Genomic DNA, 22,261 nt, shown 5'->3' with positions numbered 1-22,261 from the left:
CAATAAACATAATGAAATATTTTATTTTTATTTTTTAATCAAGATTTTTATAGTTAATTTTGAATTTGTGATTATCTTTTTGAGATTCTAACAGACTAACTTTAATTTAATGTAATTTTCTTCTTAAAACTAAATTACTTGTATAAATAGAAAACAGTATTTTTTTTTAAAGCTATAGTTCTGTTTGTATTGTGATAAATCATTACTATTGTTATTGACTATAATATATTGGACAATTAAAGTAACTATAGATTGTAAAAATATACAAAACAAAGTAGTGAGAACAAGGAATTTTATTTTTACGTTGTTTTGCAGTACATTCTTTACGGTAAGTACTTAAATATTTCATCTAAGACGGATAATATCAAAAATATCAACACATGTGAGTTGTTTTTTCTTGAATAAATTTTTACCCGTCATTAATAATTTATATATTTTTTATTTATTGATATAATTCTATTGAACAACAATCTAACGATAAATATACCTAAGTAAACAGTTTTTTACCTAAAATGTGACTTTATTTTCATATTTTTTTTTAAATTTCCCTTCATAATATATTAGTGAATGGAAATTAATAAATAATGAATTACAGATATAAAAACCTCGTTTACAATGATTTAAGTAAATTGTTTAAAGTTTCTTTTTTTACTTTTGATAAAATGTTTAAAATTTAATTTATAATAATATGGTCATTTTTTATGGCACTTTACAAACAGTAATACTAATTTTATTCTTATTCAAAAAATACAAACCTTACAAAAACTGGTAACTGCAGATATCTAAAAACAAAAGAAAAAAAAAGTCAAAATTAGTTAAATGCAATATTATAGAGTTATAGCACATTATTATAAAACTAGTACTATATCTAATACATAATTTATATCAATTGTTTTTATTTATTTTTAAAATATGAAATGTTAATATAATCGTTTACAAAACATAATTTAGAATAAACAATATATTTCCGAGGTTCTAATAGATTATTATAATTAATAATTTTTATTATTAGAAAAATATACGCAAATGTGTTTTTAATTTGTTACAGTAAGTATTGAATTTAAAATAAAGTCATTAAAATATACAAGTAATGTATAAAAATATGTATATATTTTTGTATTTATAACTATATTCGTTAATAAGACTTTTAACTTTCAGTTAATATTTTTCTTTGTTAAATATAAAAATTATTTCTTAAATATTTAAAGAAAAAAAAAGACGTTTAAAAATATTTTATGAGAATTATGTACTAATCCATACTGCCTCTTTATCGTTTGTTGACAACTACTTTCAAAATAAAAAAGTTTAGTTTTGACAGATGAATAAACTGCCATGTGCATAATATTTATAGTAATTAATTTCTAAAAAAATTTTTTTTAAATTAAAATATTTTACCCCTTGGACTTTGCGGGTGACTGATATCTTATGCCATTGATTATCATCGAACCGTATTCTGTTTGGCTTGATAAACATATCCAATGAGCCTGTACCTACTCTCATCGTCACTGTAATACCACCAGTGACGATACCTACGTTTAAGTAGTTACTTGAGCCGTCTCCTGAAACATAAAAAATATAGTTGTTATAATATCTTTGGATATTGCGTAAACTATCATGTTTATGGAGATGTAAGCGATGGATTTTAAAGTGAGATAGAAAAATAATAATCATAATGACTATTGCAGTATAGTTCAGTACTAATTTAGTTTAGTTTAATTTTTTTGTTATATTAGGTTTTATTAAATATTAAAAATATAGTTAAATTATATATTTGTTATGATATTTACCAACATACCATATATATTTTTATAAATAATTTGTACTAAAAGTTATAAGCACTTAAAATTTGAAGAAAAAAAATCAACTAAGATTTTAGTTAATCAAACCACTCAAAACTGTTTTTAAATATTTATTATTTAATTTAATTAAAAAAAAAAATTACACCATGCTATCTGTGATTAGAGATAAAAAGCTATTAATTAATACAAGTTATTAAAATAATATGAGCTTTGATTATTATTAAAAAAAAAATGTTTATAATTTGTAATACCAACAATTCATTTTTAATACATATATGATAATAAAATAATATATTATTGTAAACTCGGTTTGTATCTTAAAACTTAATTGTACACATATTAAATTGAGATAATTAATATTACATTCTGTATTTAAAAAATTATACTTTCGTATTTAATTATTTTTATTTATTAATATTTGTAATTTTATGATTGAGTTTAGAGATAATTTAAAATAAAATAAAATTCAAATTGGTAAAATAAGGTATTGATTTTTAGATGTTAAATAATATACACTAGTTATTTTAAAGATTTAATTAAGTAAAATTTTATTCTCAATAATTACTTGAATTGACATCTATGTAATCTAATAATGATTCTACATAAAGTTTTGTTTACTTGCGCTTGTTTTTAACTATTTAAATTGGCTGAGTGCTTGTATATTTTCTTATATAATGAGAACATTATAAATTTAAGCAAAATTAAAGTTTGTAATTGATTTTTAAACAGTCACAAATTATGTCATATGCATGATTTCTTCTGACACCGTAAAAAAAGTTGTGAAATTATTCAAACGCCTCGCCAAAAAAATTAGTGCGTTGAATTATGATGTTTGCCCTTCCATTGCCACTCCAGACCAAAGCTGTAAAAAATGGTGAACCTAAGATACTTATGGGGAGAAGGGTACTTGCAATAACTTAACGAAAAAAAAAAAAATTATGAAAAAGTTCAATAGTGTCGTCAAAACTTGGTTCGTGAAAAGTGCTTATACTTTTATAATATGTTATAAGAATTAGTATTGAGAAAAACAAAATTTAATCATACGTTATATCTAAACAAAAGATATATTATTGTATTTTTTTTTTGCATTAAAAATATACGTTAACTTCATATGACAATAACATCACCAAATAAAGTCTTTCAAAAAAGGCACGTTGACTCAGTTATATAATGTTAAAGTAAAAAGTATGTCCAAAGTCTGTTTATAAAAAGTACATATAAGATACCTATAACACTGGACAGAATGAACCTCTTATTATTGATCACGTGTTATTATTTGCATCGTTGCTTTAATAATTTATATTAGTGTGAAAAAGTATTTTATTGATGCTTACAAAACAAAAAATAATATTCTACTCATTATTACGTTCCTGAAATTTTGTAGGATTTTAAACTCTATTAATTACAAAAAAAAGTGTTGTTTATAACAGTTATAATTTATTATAAGTTTTTGAAACTTATTCAAACATTATTATTCACGACCTATAAATTAAGAAATCTTATTTTATAGGGAAGTGTAATGAAATAGAAGAGAACTGGTTAACCTAATACCAAAAATATACAATATAATACACTCATCATAATTTAACTACATGAATAATATTATTTTGTTAATTTTAAACATTATATGAAAAATATATTGAAAAGTAAAATTATATACAATTGAAATTTAGTACCATTAAATGAGAATTATGTAATTTAATACGATTCTTAATAGTTTTCTTTCATTATAATTTGTTTTACATATCTTTCCAAACTATTTAATATTAAAATATTATATTCAGTATAAAAATATTCAATTTATAGTAACACAAATAATAACTGATAAATATTTCTTAATTTAATGAATGCAATTTTTAAAAACATTTTCAATAGTTTATTTTATAATTAAATTTTAAGTTATAAAATATAAAATAGTTGTAATAATTTTGTATCAAATATTTTTTACGTTTTATTAAACAAGTAAATTATAACTAAAATTGCTAAGTGTTTAAAATGCGTAAAATCCAACAATTTATAAATTAAATGATATCATAATACTTGCATAATATTGATTTCAATAAAAAATGAGTATATTTTTAAATATTTTTATTAAATCTGTAAATTTATTCGTACCCATGTGATAAAGTAGTCCAGCTGGTTTTTTAGTTTTGAAATGCAATATGAATGAATCTCCTTCAGTGTTGCCATCGAATGCGTATTTCAAAAATTCTCCTCCAGTAAATGAAGCTTCTGCTATCACTTTATCTGTAAGTAAAAAAATAATGAAATTTTGGTTAATATTTCGAAAAATTATGAAACATTTGACAGTATTATGTCATAGAAAAATAATATTCTTATATTTTTTATTTTCAGTGATACTTAAACCTCTATCTGAAAACGTCATGTATAAAAAATGGCTAAACCACTTTAGAATTACTTCTAACATTAAACTGATGAGCTTTATTTTTATTATGTTACTAAAATAAATAAAAATGTTCTCAAACAACGAAATTGTATCTTTTGTTGTAAAGTTATACATATGGAAATTTCTGTCATAAAAGTAACTAAAAAAAAAAAAAAAAACACCTAAAGTTACAATTTGACAATTTTTCGAAAGGCTGCCTTCTTAAGATTTTGAATTTTTTAGTCAAAACTAGTCTTTTTTTCATAAATTATAGACAATTAATAAAACAATAACAATTTTTTTTTAAATTTGCTGCGAACTGTAATGTATATAATGTATAAAATCTGTATATTCAAATTAAGTTGGTAATATTTTGAAGTGTCATGGAATTTATAGGGTCATAGAAAATACATAAAATAATGGTTTGTTTCATAACTTATGAAGACTATTGTAGTTCAAATTTTACCGAAATTGAATGTTCACTCGTATAATAATTATTATTTCTATTCGAATATTTTTTGATTTAATTAGATATAAATGTATGTTATTATAATAAATAAATGTTACATTATCTTGTATAAGTACTTAGTGTTTGTGATGTAGGCTGAGACATCATCTCCGCTCAAAATTATTTTTCGTATTTAATGATATATCATAGAATTTAAATTTAATACATTCGTAATAGTGGCACACGTAACACCTAATGTATAGCAGAGCGGTACCAACTTGCCTATTTTTTTAGAATTAATATTGTTTTTTATATAAAATTTAAACTTCGCCAGAAATTAAAACCCTGTTACTAATAATGATTTACAATGAAAATATATATTCGTCATAATATATATTTATGGACGTTAATTATAAATTTATTTTTATTTAAAGTGAAACAATCAATATGTTTTAGGAGTAAACTTAATAACATAAGTTATGCATTAATTATTTAGTTGATGAATTATACAGAAACTTTTAAGTATAAATTTGTAATAAAAATAAATAAGTGTCATATTTTATCAATACTAATATCAGTATAATAATTAATAATTTACCAAAAACTTTTTGTTTTTAGATTTTTAAACAAGTAAATGAAATTTTTTTTTAATTTCATTAGATATTTTTAGTTTTATATCATAAAATATATTTAATATATCATAACAATATAATTACGTTACTGATAAATATCTACATTTGTTATAGCATATAAAAACCTTAAATTACATGCATTTGAATAAAGTTTCAAAAAAAAGTAATAAAATTGAAAAAAACATTAAATTAAGTAGTTATCGTGCATAAAAAAGAATAAAAAAATAAATAAGATTAAAAAAGTGTTAAGTCTGATTACAATAATGGCATTTTGAGCTCGTTTTCTGATAAAATAGGGTTGTGCTGCCAAAAACAAAAATAAAAACTTGTATATCATATGTATACTTTTTTATATAGATTTTGATTTTTTTTTTTTTACGTATTAATTTAATTGAACGTATTAGTTAATTTGCCTTCGACTACGAGTGAAAAATTAAATTAAATTTACAAAAATTTAGTCAATTGTGTGTATGTGGGGAAAGAGGCTAAGGAATATATTTAAAAATACTCTTCTATAAATTGTAATTAAATAAATTAATAAATAATAGTTGATAATAAATTTCTTACAAAATTATTCATCTATTAATATTATAAATATTGTAACAGACATAAAATGTTTAGGGTTAAAAACATCCTGGAAGACTTGAGGCAAAAGCTAAGAAATCTCCCAAAATCCACTAATGTAGGTATCTACAGAGATACACTTTAATTTTATATACATTCTATAAGATAATTATATACTAAATTATCTTTTTTATTCGAATAAAAATACTTTATTCCAAATTTAACTATTACGGTTTTTGAAATATTCGTACCATTTAAATGATAATTCTATATGTTATATTATTTGGTTTATTTTTTAATATAAGACAGGAAATTCAAATTTGATGATGTATTCATACATTATGTATCAAACATTTCGATTATATTGAACAGAAACACTCTGTAAAATATCATAATCTACCGTTTCGGGTATTCAAACTATAAATTCTTTCAAACAATAACTTATTGGTTCAATAGCTAAAATGTATAGGTACATAAAAGTATGGTATATATAATGAACGTTAAAAAAAATATCGATCTGATAAGAAATTTGATTTTTGCAAAAATAGTGATAGAAAATCGAATAGATAGTGTTAACTAATTCTGTTGAATTACTTTTAAATATTTCAATTTAAAATACAATACATGACAGTTTTTTTTTGATTATTTAAATATTAATGGATATATATATATATGAATAGCCATTCATTTAAACTGTCAGATAAATTTTCTTAAATAATTAGTAAAATAATAGTAAATCATTGTAACAATATATTGTGTACAGATTGAAAAATAATGTGTGTGTGTAATGTGTAATGTATATACAATTCATAAAAATATGAAATGCGTGATTTATAATATAAAATAAATAATATTGAAATTATCTAAATACTGAATAAAAAAAAAAAAAAATAATAATAATAATAAAAATATTTTACGGAAAAAACGTAAAAGAAATTATATTCATAATGTTTACAAAGTACTGGAAATTTTGAAAAACATGTGTAACAATAAATTAATGATTATTGTTTTAATATCCTTTAATCAACACGATGAATAGACAATTTAAGTATTTAAGAGGTTAGGTATCATTTATAAAGGTATCCTGCATAATTTTTGATACTAACGAATTTATGAAGAAAATATTTTATTTCGAATATAATACCGTTTAGAAAACTAATTGTGAGGACATGGATGTCTACTGTTTGATAGCGAATGGATTTCGCCTACCTATGAAAATTTACTGTTTTAGTTACAGCACATTTTTTTCTTCTTTTTTTAAACAAGAATCCCCTATCTAGTAAACATAAGTCATAATTTGAATGTTCAATGAATAATTACAATAAAATTAAATGTAAACTTCAGAAAAACGAGGTCCGAGTATCTGATTAAATTTGCATTTAGTTGGTTTAATCTACTGACAAACCAATAATATAAATAAATTAACCTATGCATGTCATGGTTGTGTTTGTGCACGTGAACGTATGGGATTGAAAAGGGTGTAATAAGCATATGTCATATTAACAATTCAAATGACAAATACTACCAAAAATGTTTTATGTATAAACAATCAAATGTTAAAATGTCGTAGTATTTGCGTGTATTGTACGCGATGACATCGATACTATGGCTGTCGAACTCCAGGACATCCACTTAACTTGCATACAACTCTAGTTGTATCGTTCGATTTTTGGTACACTCTTTATATCAACTATTGTTAAAAATATGAGTGGTTCTTAGAAAATGATTCTACAGTTAATTAATATGCATAAATTAGTCGTAATATATCAAATAGACTCTAACGTGTCGTCAAATAGCGTAAAAATGTTCAAAAAATTATGAAAACTTGTATGATAACTCAGAAACGCACATTATACAAACGTGAACGAATTTTAACTTTACACATAACATCTAAAAAACACAATATTACTATTAGTAAAAAAAAAAAGAAAAACTCGATCGATTCTTATAACACGATGGCTTTGATCCAATGAATTTTGTAATACAAAAACGATAAAAAATACTTAAAGCCCATTACAAATGACGAAATAACATAAATTAGTAGCAAAAAACCTCAATACAATATATCTTTTTTATTTCATCTCAACCGAACACTGCATTTTTTTGTATTAAAACTTAAAATGAAAGATTTTTATTGTAATAATTCTTGTTTTGAAAATATTTCACTGCAGAATCTAACATTAAATTTATGGCTTACATTCCAATAAAAATTACATAATGGATTTTATGAAAATAAATTTATGGTAATCATGAAAATTGACTATATTTTAGTTGCATTAATAAGTTTTAGTATTGACTATACTTTGAGTAATTTTTAGTCAACATCTGTTCATCCCAGTGATCTTAATATAATCGTTGTCTAAAAAAAGTAAAAAATCTTGAAAAATTAAACAGTTTACTATATTATCTGATAGGGTCTAAGTTTTGCAAGATCTTAAAAACATTTTTGACTTCCGTATATATACGTATATATATATATATTATTTTAAGTGGTTTCGCTAAATTGTCAAATGTACAACCAATTCAAACTTTTGTAATATAAATAACTACATATTTACAAATTTTCTTAATACGTTATGAAAAAGCCTCGCGATGGTTTATGAGGAAAAATAATTATAATATCAAATGTTTTCATCTTTTTAGTAAAAATCTGATGTGATTCCGTTGAAATAAAAATCCTTAAACATTTTAGTCTGAAGAGAATACACAAGTAAAATCTTAAACAAATTAAGTGAAGACAGATGTAATGACTTCCTTACTATAAAAAATTGATTCATTTTAATGTGGTTTTACTTCAAATAGTTTGGCTTTAAGATAAATTTTAAATATTTACTGATATTTTTGTCTACTTAAACATCTAAGATGAAAATATCAAGTAAAATACTGTGATAAATGTACGTTATTGTATATCTATATAAATACCAAAATAGTTTTACTATACATAAGTAAAATAAATTTGAAATGTATTTATTATTAAAATATTTAAAAATGTCAAGGAAATAAATAATAATACATTTTTTGTTTTACATTATTAAGGTAATATACATATTATAATATCTTACTATTAAATATTTTATTTTTGTTTCTATTTATTTAATGTTATTAATCAGATTGTTATACTATTTATTATAGAAAGTATGTTATTAAATTGTACCTAAATTTAAAAAAACTTATTTAAATAAGAACTAAAATAAAATGTAACTATGATAAACTGTTTTTTTAACATCATAAAAACCTAATGAAATAATAAATAGGTAACTTCTATTTAAACAGTTTGTCATTGAACCCGTTTGAAAAGTTAGTTTTAAACTTACATTAAACTTATTTGACAACTTTAATTTAGACTTTATACATTAAATAATACATTTGGTTATTATTTCTGAAAGGTTTTCGTATTTTAATTTTGAAACTTCTCTTAATGCCATTTGTATTGTTTCGATAACTTAATGTAATTACTCTATCACTTATGTACTTACCTAATATTAAACAATATAATACGTATTATATGATATACGAATATAAGAGTATATTATGCTTTTTTTTTTTTTTTTAATTCTTAAGCTTATGAAATAGGTATAAATAAATTAATATCTGATTTTCTGAATAGTGTACACATTATGTATGATAATCATAAATATGTTTTATTCTAAATTTAAATCTACAATTTATTCTGTTTATGAAAATTTTCTGTTTATGTACTATTGGGATTTAAACGGTATAGAATTTGATTGAACGTGAAATTACCATGCTTCATTATAAATATACGGGACAATATAATATATACAGCATAGATCACTTTTAACGAACTAAATAATAAAAAAAATTAAAAATGGATAATGGGATGGTTGAAAATATTTTTATAACGAGTTCCTCTATAGATTTCACTACTAAAAAATATAGCATTATATTTTGTGTTCGTTCATCATTGTAACAAATACGAGTATAAGCCAATAATACGCCATGTCATAATATTATGGCAAATATCATACAAAAATTCTCATATAATAAAAAAGAAATCATTTGATTTTTCTATTGTATTTTTTTTTTTCATATTATGTATACCTTAAAATGAACCTACACATATACAAGAACCACACGAACAAGACATAATAAAACCTTAGATGACTTGTTAGCACATATTAATGTAATATGTATGCACAAGAAATTAATTATGTCACTGAATGACATTCAATTATTCTTGGCATGGCAAAATTACTAAAAATGTATAATAGAAAAGTCTCTAACAATAGTTTGTAAAGTAATCAATGCAAACGCCGTTTGAAAAATTAACGATTTGACCTTTCACAGTAGACACTATAGAAATTTTAGACGTAAAGCTCTGAGTGTTTTTATTCATTATAATGGTCATATTTTGGCATTTAAAACGTGTATAGGTTAAAACGATAACCTTGATCCTTCAAAAATATTTCCAGAATTCTCGGATTGTATATATTATAAAGATACACTTATAGGTCTTCAAAAATAACTTACTTCGTACAATATATGAAATTAATTTTATGTTATTTAGAATTAAGACGCATTATAATTTTTTGATTAATAATTGCCAAATATTTAGAACTACCTATAGCGTTTTGGACTTTTATACATTTAATATTTTTTTAAGTCTACAATCAATTGCCATCATAGTATGTTACGATTCTACAGCTCACAAGGGTCAGGGTATGGTGTTAAAAGTGATATTTACAGTAAATCAAATTACCAATAATATTAAAAATGTAACAATAATATTATCTAATAGATAATGGCGTATTGATCAAAATAGAATATACTTCTTAAATTATTTATGATAAAAATAAATCGCATGGAGAAATATATCGAAAAAACCAATCGAAAATGTAAATTGTATTTTTAGAATTGGTGCATAAATATAAAATTATTTTAAATTAATTAGTTTTGCATTATTTTTATGATATTTAATATAATATTTTGTTTGCGTTTTATTTTTTTAAAGATACTTTATATTTTATTGTATTAACCATCTTGGTTTAAAGTATTTAATATACCGTTTAACAATTACAGTTAATATTAATAATAATTAATATCTATATTAATTAATTATGCATATACAGTATGTAAATTAATTTAAAAATCAAAAATCCTAATTTAAAACTTGGAGCAATTATTATCTTCTCATATATACGAGATTTATACTTTATAGACTCAAAAACTACTAAACCAATTTTAGGTGTTTTTTTTTTTTGAAAAATGGTCCTCGTTGTCCGGAAACAGTTTATAGCCATTTAAATCTTTTAAGGGTCGTTCAAAACCACACACTTACCCTTTATAAATGTAAATTTTAGACCGTTATCAATACCACACAATTTTTTTTTATTGTTAAAAAGGGAAATTCGGTAATTTTAAACATCACATATTTGATTTATAGTTAAAAACTAAATAAATATTTATTGTTATTAAAAAATTGTCGTAGAAATAATTCAATATGTGAGATCTTATGATTTTAATATTATGAATTGCACTAAAAATATTTGCAATACTTTCTTGGTAAATTATTTTGAAACGTAAGCATGCACCAACTGTATAATGTATATAAATTATACGTATTAATAAGTTACATTCTTATTAGTATAGTAATTGGTTGCGATAATCAAATACATTTCAAGCAATCTAAAATTAATTAATTTTATATTTGTATCTTAAAACATTTTACGATTGAATCGAATGAATCAATGCAAAGTTAGTTAAGTTGTTATTCGTGTGCAATTATTAACAATTGTGTTATCTCGTTCCCAATTTTTATTATTTTCCATTTACGATATCTGTTTTCTACAGCGCGATGTAGGAAGTTAGCGTATATCGTATTAATATGCTTTTGATTTTGACCTTATATAAACTGTTAATTATAAACTCAAAGATATGCCATAAGTCGGAAGTCTAAATTAGGTTATTAGCACAGCTGTAGTTATACGTTAGTAGTCGTTTGTTCTTTGTTGTTGTTTGGGTATATATAATAATATAGCTCGACTACGCTATGTTTGAATTAATTCCTACATATAATAATGATATCATACTAATTAATTTTTACAAGAACTTTCCCATTTGCTTATATTGATGATAGGAGAGCAATAGTGCCTGCTCAGGAACTTATTTGTATCTTTTGTTCGTGATTCTTTAATCCCGATTCGACAACGCTATGCTAGTAGGCGGTTTCCAGTTTTGTGTAAAATTGTATTTGCATGCACCCTATTATCAACGTTTAACCTTATGTTCAACTTTCGAAGCCACGCTAGACTTGATCGAAGATTGTTGTATAGTTTGAAGCTTATACGAAAAGTATAGTAGCTATATAGACTTAGAGTATAAAGCAATCTTTTACCAAAACCCTGAGATAAATTAATGAATACTCTCTGAGAATATTTATTCACGTTGAAAGTTTCACTAACCATGTAAGTAGTATGGTGTGAAGAAGTCGATTGGCGGTCGAGTGTTTCTTATTTATCTACGCTCGTGCAATATTATTGAATCTAAACAAATATTGGTCTTAGTCACTCGAGAAAAATATCCTCTTGAATACTTTTGATGTTCTCCGAAAAAGCGATATTGGCATGAAATGTTAGGAGTTGATCATTGTTTGATATATATTTGTGTAAAAAAAAAAAATATATACATTGGTTTTAATCTCCGATGCGTTTTTACTTCCCTAACGTTAAATAAAAAAAAAAAAAACATATTATTTTACTTGTAAGTATAACTACAAAGTATTTTATTCGCAATATTTAAATATATAGTATGAGGCATTTAATTTTAAAATCTCTGTTTTTTTTTTTCTGGTTCCAAATTATGCTAATTTTTATGTACGAAACATATATTTTTATTTTTATTATTAATTTACTACTTAGTGATGATGGTTATTACAGCTAGGATTGGTGGATTGTTAATGAATCATAAATCATTAAAATTTATTATTATAAATCTGAATTAAATATATAAGCTTTTTTTTTTTTTTTTTTTTATATTAGCTTTTAGTATGTAACTATAATAGCTCAACAATTATTAAGTAATTATAAGCTAATTATTCAGTATATAAGCTTACTTCAACATAATTATATTTGTTGTTATTTTATGTGCCTATAGATTCTAGATACTATAAACGGTTTATTTATATTTATTTTAAAGTTACATGGTTGATTTTATGTCTTTTCATTTAGCAATATGTTATTGGTTTGTGATTATACTCAATGACATATTCACTTTTATTTATTTATTTTAACATGAGTTATAAAATCAAATAACATAAAATATTTTTTATTTCAAAGAATAATAATAATAATAACAATCAAGTAGATTTACCATTTTCTTTTGCTTGTCAACACAATATTTGCTTTATATATAAAAATATTGTATTTATATTAGGTATTTAAATAATAAGATTACTATTTTCAAAAAAAAAAAAAATAAAATTTTCAAAATATACTTCATTATCTAGAGTTTAATGTGTAAGAGGAGAAAATAATATAATATATTTTTCAGAAAAATAAAAAAAGAATATTATATAAGAAAATTTTATAAAAATTTAATGTAAAATAACTAAAAAAGATTTGGACTAGTTGAATAATCAGATACAAACTTAAGGAAAACATAGGTTAATATTTAAGGTGTATAATATAATTTATCAAAAATCTAACATGCGTAATGAATTAAAAAAAAAAAATGCATAAAAGAGAAGAACACATTGCTAATAAAATTTTATAAAATAATGATACACTGAGGAATACGTTTTGATAATTTTTTTATTGTAAATGATTTATTTTATCAATGACTGAATTTATAAAGTTTCCAAAAGTAATAGTTTAAAAAAAAATAGTTATTAGCAAAAACCACTTATCATAAAATAGGTTTTTCCTACATATTTTATTTTAAATCCAAAGTATAATTTTATAAATGGTTATTTTTTATTGAATAATATATAATACATAAAATCAAATATTAGGTAAACGTCTTTAAGTAAGTTGTATAGAATTAATGGGTATCAATCTATTTAAAATTGCGATTTTCATAATATTTGTATGAATAAAAATTTTAAATATTAAGTTAATTTGATAAAATTATTAGCACTAGAGGGGTATACATATTAAATATATTGATTCATGTAAATCGTAATGCAAGAAAAAATAAATTGTCCTAAATATTTTTTTAAGAATATTTGATAATTACAATAAAATAGGATATAACTATAGCTCTTCACAAATATTATATTAAAATGACTGATAATATTCGATACAGGTTATAGGCCCTATATTATCATTGTAAGTAATTATCTGACAAAAAAAAAAAAAAAAAAAAAAAAAAAAAATATAGAAAACTTATTTGTAACAGGTGTTATGAATTATCCACTCGGAATCCAAATAAATAAGGTTAAAAGAAACTGAAAAATATATCAGCCAAAATTTAAAAAAAAAAAGTTATTTGAAAAAAAAAATATGTTTTAAATTAAAAAACACTATATAAAAAACTTAATTATGTAAGTATATGATTAAAATGTCGTATAGAAATAATTGTTATTTTTGTTGGTAGGTAGGTAACCTGTTTTTTTAAGTGCACAAATCGTGTTGTAACTTATAGTTACTATTTCAAAGTTTGTTTTTGAAGTTATATTATTGACAACTACACAGTTTTGCACTTTTCTTACAGCATTGAATGTTTAGTTGGCGGAAAAATTTGGATCGCTAGAATGATAAAAAGACGATATTTCTAAAATGTAGAAGTTTAAGAGATTTTCGATTGCAGTTAATTTCATTTTTTCTAGTCATATATCTGATGAATAGAGAATCATTTCACATATTAAACCTGGAATTTTTTTTTCCCTTAAATTGAAATGTTCTGTTAGAAAAATGTTTGAAAATAAATTTATATCGTATACGTTATTAAACGTTATTAAAAGTTATATCTTTTCAATCCAGTTTTATCTGTTGAACCTCCTCTAATTACATAAAGAACACAGTATTATACATTAATCTTATGTATAGCATTTCAATTAAAATCTACCGAACAATCAAAATAACAACTACTAAAGCTTCAGAAAACTTATTTGTTATTCTATTTTTTTTTTTTTTTTTTTTTTATGAAGAATCGATTCATTTATCGGGATATTTAAATGTTTTCGATAAACCAACGTAGTAACAAAATACATTATTTAAATCTGTAAATGTAGCACTTAAAAATTAGTTTGTTGATCAATGATCATTTAACTTTTTGAGACTTTTGTTTTACTTTTTTGAGACATATAATGGAAGTTATTGAATGACTTATAATTTATTTATTAGTTGTGTCAGCATTTTTTTTTTTCATATTTTTTAAACAAACAATAAATACTATCGTTCCTTAATTGTTAATTGGTTTTGATTACTCATCATTTCAGAATAAATATGGAACTAATGAAACACACAGCACATAGCAAACTATACACTGATTCTTTAATGTTTCAACTTCATGAAATTTATTTTTGTCATACATTTTTGATAATATGACTCGTACGGTGATCATTAAAATGATAACACGTACCTAATAAAGAAATATACACACACACACACACACACACATATATATATATATATATATATATATATATATATATATTTATATATAATAAAAGAGTATTGGCTATTTCTTTAATGTTAGATCATTAAAAGAGGTAAGTTCTTTAACCTGTGTTTGATTTTTACTGTACTTAAATAAAAAAAATCACTATTTTAACATATCTGCCTGAATACATTTGACTATGTATAAATTTTAGTCAAAGTATATTATATAAGTAATGATTTTATTAATATTTTAAATGACGTAAATCATTTTTGTTGCCTAATAAAACGTTTTAAAGAGTTGTATAAAGATAAAAAAATAACTTAAGAAACTCTATAATAGGTATATCACAGCTTAAAAACATTACTTTTGTATTGTACAAAAATACATTTCGGATTAAAGATTTATTATATTACATAAAAACAAAACAATAATAATAATAATAAAACAGGAAAAATTGGATTGGCTGAATTTATAAAATATTGAATAAATACAAGAACTGGGTATGGAATTTATTTTGAATGTGATGTATAATAGGTATACGTAAATCATAAAGTGACACTCAATCTAAAAGCTAATTCAATTTCTGTACATATTATCCAATATTTATCTCGTCGCTATAATAATAATTAAATTTAAAATTAATTATTTTGTTAACTATGCATTATTTTCACTAGATAATTAAGTTAACAATTAAGTGAATATTTATCTGCATATCTATATTTTATATCATAATAAAAGTACCACAGTTATTTCGTTAAAAAAAAAAAAAACTAATATTTGGCTAAAATCAATTTGCTTTTTAAGATACAATAATATCTATATAATAACTAGACAAACGATATAAGTATATTATGCGATTAAATTTTTGTAATAGTCGAGGAAAATACAATTATTTTAATACATTTATCGGATTATTCATTATCAAGTCAATACGTATTTATTTATTTGTTTTGTTATTCTATAACTTCATATGTATAAAAATCATTAATTTGAAAGAATTTATCTGCGTAATATGTTTGTATAAATTATATATGTCATAAAATCATGGTCACGATGATAAAAAAAAAAAACAATTTACAAAATTAATGATAATTTTATTGTACATTTTTTACAAAATATTTTTATCAAATGCAAGTAAATTATAACATTTAAATAATACGTTAATTTACGGTTTTATTATCATATAGATGGAAAAACTTTTTTGACGCAATATATATGATTAAAAATAAGATATAACAAAATATAACAGGGAAAAAATGAAACAGTAGTTTTGGAAAATTAGTTTAGGTTTTAAGAAAACCTTAAAAATGCTCATTAAGTTTGTCCATATTCCCTTGGCAGTTTTATTTTTTTAAGTCCGGCTACATTGACTGAACACAACTGTCATTATATAAAAATTATTATTATTCAAAAATATTATAACCACTGTGAATAGATAATGTCACTTTGGTCCGGCGTTAATCATTATGATAATAATAAAATTATTCGAATCCCGATCAATAGGCGTGCCAAAAAAAAATATGGAGTTTGAAAAACGAACTAATAACTAATAAGTGTATGTGCGTGTGTAAAATGCGCATTCACGTGAAACGACGGCGTGTCATAGATACTATAATATTATCATTACTAGTCGAATAACCTACCGTATTCGTCGTGGTCGGAGACGTATAATATTATTACTATTTATTAGGTATCGTTTTACTAGGCTAAAATGTTTTCGTATTCGTGTTTAAGTTCCGCCGACAAATATTATCGTGAACGAGCGAGTGATGTGCACACACGCGTGGCACGCGTATAAACTATAAATGTCAAAGTCAGTTTTCTATAAAAATATTATTTTTTCCCGCTGTGAAGAGAAGAATCCAATATCATAACATAATAATAAATGATTATATTAAGCTAGGGTATCTGAAAGAGTTTGTTATAAATATATAAAAATAAGTTATACAAACAATTATTTGAAACGAAAATGGAATTTTATCATTAATTTTAAATTCAAACACCAATACTTGTAGGGAGAGGCGGGAAACCACCTAATTTTACAGCAAGTACCGTTGTTCAGTAGATGCGTGTGCCATTAAATATTTTACATTTTATTTATATCGCCCCTTCTGATTTTACCATAACACGATAACTACAAAACGAGCATTTTCTCGTGTGGTAAATAATAAAATAGAGGTACACCTATAATACACGTAATGCATTATTTGTGTTATTATTGTTGCCGTTTTTGTTAATTTTTGTAGCTTAGTTATTATTATCATTACATTTCAGTGGAGGAGGTAGGTTATACAAACGTACTTCTGCAGTCACATACAGACTAGATACAAAAGTACCCACCGCTTAAATGGAGAGCCCATACAGTGAAAATTCTATCGATTGAACAAGGTTTAAAATAGAAAATACTACATTTTAGTCATCGGTAACTATTGTCAAATTAATACTCGCGGCACAAATAACACGTGCTGTCGATCGATTGCAAAGAATAATGTCTAATCGATTCGTAAACAAAATTTTATACTCAAGACGATTCAAAACGCATGCTGCCTGACGATGTTTAATAAAAATGTAACTTATAAATATTTAAATTACTCTAGTTCAAAAAGTTTTACATTAATTTTATAATTGAAATGTATTAAAACAATTTCTTCACATTAGGTTCACAAAAATAATTCTAAGTTTCCATTTGAATATTGAACTATCACGAAAAACAAAATCAATTTTCAGTAAATATTTTTACTTTAAAAATTTAAAGTTTAAATTTTATCTAAATTGAATGTTTTAATATAGAATAACAATTTTAGTTATTTTATTGTAATTTTAAAATATTATTTAAGTTAATAATATAATGAATACGATATTTTTGGATATTAGAAAATATAGTGTTTTAAATGAATTTTAGAAGAAGCTATATTCAATTTAACATTTTAAAATCAACTCAATGGTTTATTTTTAGATAGAAAAAAATAATATTAATAATCTAAATATAGTTGATAATATATTTAAATAAAAAATTTAAATTTAAATCATTTAAAATATCAATACGTATAAAAAAAACTTTTCATTTTATATTAAAAGTATTTTAAATAGAATTCTGATGTGACCCTTAAAAGTTTTGCCGTTTTAGTTAATTCTGTCAATTCTAAATTTATATTTATATTCATTTATATTATTCAGTCATAATACTCATTTTTTTTCAATACAACATTAGTGTACTAAAATCGTTACTTTTTAATAAGCAGCCATTACATAAAAAGATTAAGATTACCAAAAACTGCAGTCCACAATACATATAGCGATTTTTTTTTTTGTTTATGTAATAATGTAAAAACTAATCTAAAAGATGACGTTTTCATTAAATTATTATACGCACGTTGTTCAGACCAATCTCTTAGGACTTGAAATATTTTTTAAATTACATCAAAGACTTGGAAATTGATTGTGACATACCTGGCATAATAAAATCGAGAATATATCTTTAAATGAATAGGTAGTACTTATGTGTCCAATTTTATTGAAAAGGTTTTAAGTAAAAGTTTATTGAGTTTATTACTCATGCTTTTTAAATACAAACAAAAGCTTTAATATTTTAAATAATTTTTTAAATTTATATTACCAATAACTTATTCAGTTAAAGTTAGAGAGGTTTTCCAAAGCTTTAACGTCGTAGATTTAAATAAAAATATTTTTTTCGGAACAGATAGAATCACCAATATGATGTCATTGCAGACACTCCTTTTTATCTATTCATATTCTCATCATTTTTAATTATTTATGAGTTGTAAGTAATTATCATTCAAAAGGAAACATTTTTTTATAACCAATGTCTATTTATTGGTCAGAAAATGAAATCATGGTTTCTAACTAAAAATATAACCAAAATCTTTGAAAAAAATATTGATATCTAAATGAAATAAAATAAAATACTAAGGTATATGTAAGATATTATTATGTTGTATTAGAATAAGATTAGTTTTCACTAACAACAAAAATACATAGAAAATAGCACCTAAACGTAAAAAGCATTCAAATCTTTAAGTTTAATCATAGCATTTTAGAGTGTTGAATATGGTACGTCTTCACATTAAATTATCTTATTATAGAACATAGCACATCATTATATATTCATGCAAAAATATTTCAACTTGTTAAAGTGACTAACTTAATTGATTTAGGTATTCACATCGTATACTGAACATTGAAAAATGACATATTATCCTAAAATACATTATGTTTACATATTGAATAAAACTTAATACGAGTAAGATAAGTGGATTAAAATACTTCGATATAAAAATTAAAAATACACGCCCTTAGAATAATAACAACAATTTATTAATAAACGATTATAAAATAAAATCACATTACGTACACATACACACGTGATATTAACTATATCGTTTATATTATGTATAGTATAGGAGTACAGATCGTTATGAGATCTTCCTTTTAAAAAAACCATAACATCGCTTGCAGTCATGTATTTTTACACATTTGAACGGGCCTTCTGACATAAGTCGTGTCCTACGAATTATTTTTATTTTTTACAAACCATCCATGTATATAAGATTTATCATTTTTTTTGTATTTTTATTCTACTACATAAATATGCTTGTTATTTCAGTAGTCTATTCGATTTAATGGCATATCATATACTATATTACTCATAAAACTTAACCAATAAACCATATAGGCCTTACCCGTTTCGGTTTATTGGAGTATTGAACACGTTTCCGTCAAAACAATTAAAAACAACACAATAAAAAAAAGTTTATTCAAAAACACTATAAGATAATGAACATTTTTTATCATAAATGTTAATAATATAATTTTTTTTAGCGATTATTCAAAAATAATTATAAATAAAATATATATATATTAAATTTTAGTGCATGCAACTTGTTTTATTAATTATTTTACTTAACATTGCATAATTATTAATATTATATATTAAAAATCTTATTAAGCTATTAAAAAAAAAATGTATTTTCTATAATATGTATTGGACCAACTTACGACTTATCATTACTACTATTGCTTAATTATTTTTATGATATAATTATATAAAAATGATTTTATTAACATTTATAAAATATATTAAATTTAAAGTATTTTAAATAAATTTACTGTATTACAGCTTTTAATGTTGTAGATGGAGTTTTAATAGAAATGTGTTGAAGTCTATGGCATATTGAGCAACAATAATATTTTTAAAAATCTGGTATCTAAGTGTATAAATATGTGATGTTCTATATTCTATAGTCTATTATAAAAATCAGCTTAATCTATGCAGTATACTAATAGGAAACTAAATAGCTAAGTATTAATAATATCAATAAATTATAAAATATTCTTAGAAATAGAGATTGTCAGACCAGAGTCTTTTATCGGAATTGTTTTTTTTTTTTTGATAGAATGGTTAATGGTTAAATTCAATTTTAACATATCCATCGTTACAGTGACTTATTCTATAACTAGGTACCTCGAAATAATTGAAATACTTTAAAACATACTACAGGTACAGCATACCAAATATCTCGATTTTACCTTAAGTGAGTAAAATATTATTCCAGTTATATCCTAGTGTGAATCACTATAATACATAATAATTATGTAGCATTTATAAGTAAGTATAATTTATTTTTGAATAGGTATTTGAAAATATTTATATTAATACAAATGCAACAAAATATTTTTGGTGGTTTGATATTAGATCATTACTCATTAGTAAAGGAATTCATAACATTAACATTCTGATTTTACATGTCTAAAACTATACTCGCCATAACTAATATTTTGTAAAATTAGGTATTTACATCAAAATTCACAATTTGGTAAATAAATATAACTTAACAAATGAAAAACAAATATAGTAACGTATCGATGAAAAAAATTGCAAAGGACCAACACCGAAAATAATGAATAAGTACGAAGACTTTAATTTACGCAATAGATTTTTAGTTTAAATTCTAAAAATATTTTCGGTTAATTATTTTCAATTATCGAGAATTACATAATAACATAATGTATACATATAGATAAATAGAGTACGAAGTTCCCGAATTACTTACGTTTTAATTTGATTTGGAGTTCTTAGTATTTCAATGCAATTGAAATTTAATATATTTTAAGGGTACCTACTTGCGAATAAACTTCAGAAGTGGAAGAATTTAATTAGTAAAATAATAATGTTCCAAATAATTTCTAAAGATTGTTCTTCCATATCAGCAGTTCATAGTTGCGTCAATTCAGAATAAAGTATTTAATAAATTGTTAAATTCCTTCATAATTAAAATGCTACATTGATATATTATTACTTTCCACATCAATCTATATTGATTGGATAATATAGGTATGATATAACCAAACAAAATCACACACATAAGACAAAATTTAATCGAGTCACTCGTTTTGCACAGTTCATATTTATTTTTTGTTTTGAATTCTTAAAAATTAAATAACAATTATTAAGTCATGAAACGTGTTATTTTTGTCTGTGTGACGGAAGGAGGTAGGAAGTATATTAAATCGAGTTATATTCAAATTAAATGGATGCATTTTTAAATTCAATCTCATTCAGTAATTTTAATAGCAGGTAATACATATCTATAATAATTTTCAACGAATTTAAAGCTGAGTTCTTGGAAGTATTTTATTAATTATTATAAATGATTATTAAATAAATACCCAAAAATAATTGAGAATTATAATATTTTTTTTTTTTTTTTAATTATTCGACTATATTATATTCATTGTCAGTGTCAAATACAGATTAAATATTTTTAACGTGTATTATTTCTTTTTTTAGAGACTATCCGATAATTTATATTACAGAGTGATGATATATTTTGATAATTCATATTAATAGTTT

At 22.6% G+C, this 22,261-nt stretch overlaps 1 protein-coding gene across 1 annotated transcript in view; it reads right to left on the bottom strand.

The window, feature by feature from the left end:
• Positions 1 to 22,261, bottom strand: part of LOC112596778 (neurexin-1) — a 233,155-nt gene that overhangs the window by 36,759 nt on the left and 174,135 nt on the right. Inside the window, exons 5-7 of the mRNA XM_025342563.1 lie at positions 3,915 to 4,046; positions 1,396 to 1,559; positions 756 to 782 (exon numbers count right to left, since the gene is read on the bottom strand). Of these exons, the coding sequence (XP_025198348.1) occupies positions 756 to 782; positions 1,396 to 1,559; positions 3,915 to 4,046 (323 nt within the window). The remainder of the gene's footprint in view (positions 1 to 755; positions 783 to 1,395; positions 1,560 to 3,914; positions 4,047 to 22,261) is intronic.

Source organism: Melanaphis sacchari, unplaced genomic scaffold, assembly GCF_002803265.2.
Source record: "Melanaphis sacchari strain LSU unplaced genomic scaffold, SCAv2.0 Contig34_pilon_pilon, whole genome shotgun sequence".
NCBI classification, from domain to species: Eukaryota; Metazoa; Arthropoda; class Insecta; order Hemiptera; family Aphididae; genus Melanaphis; species Melanaphis sacchari.
The sequence above is the reverse complement of the archived record's forward strand: the minus strand, read 5'-3'. Positions and strand labels throughout refer to the sequence as shown.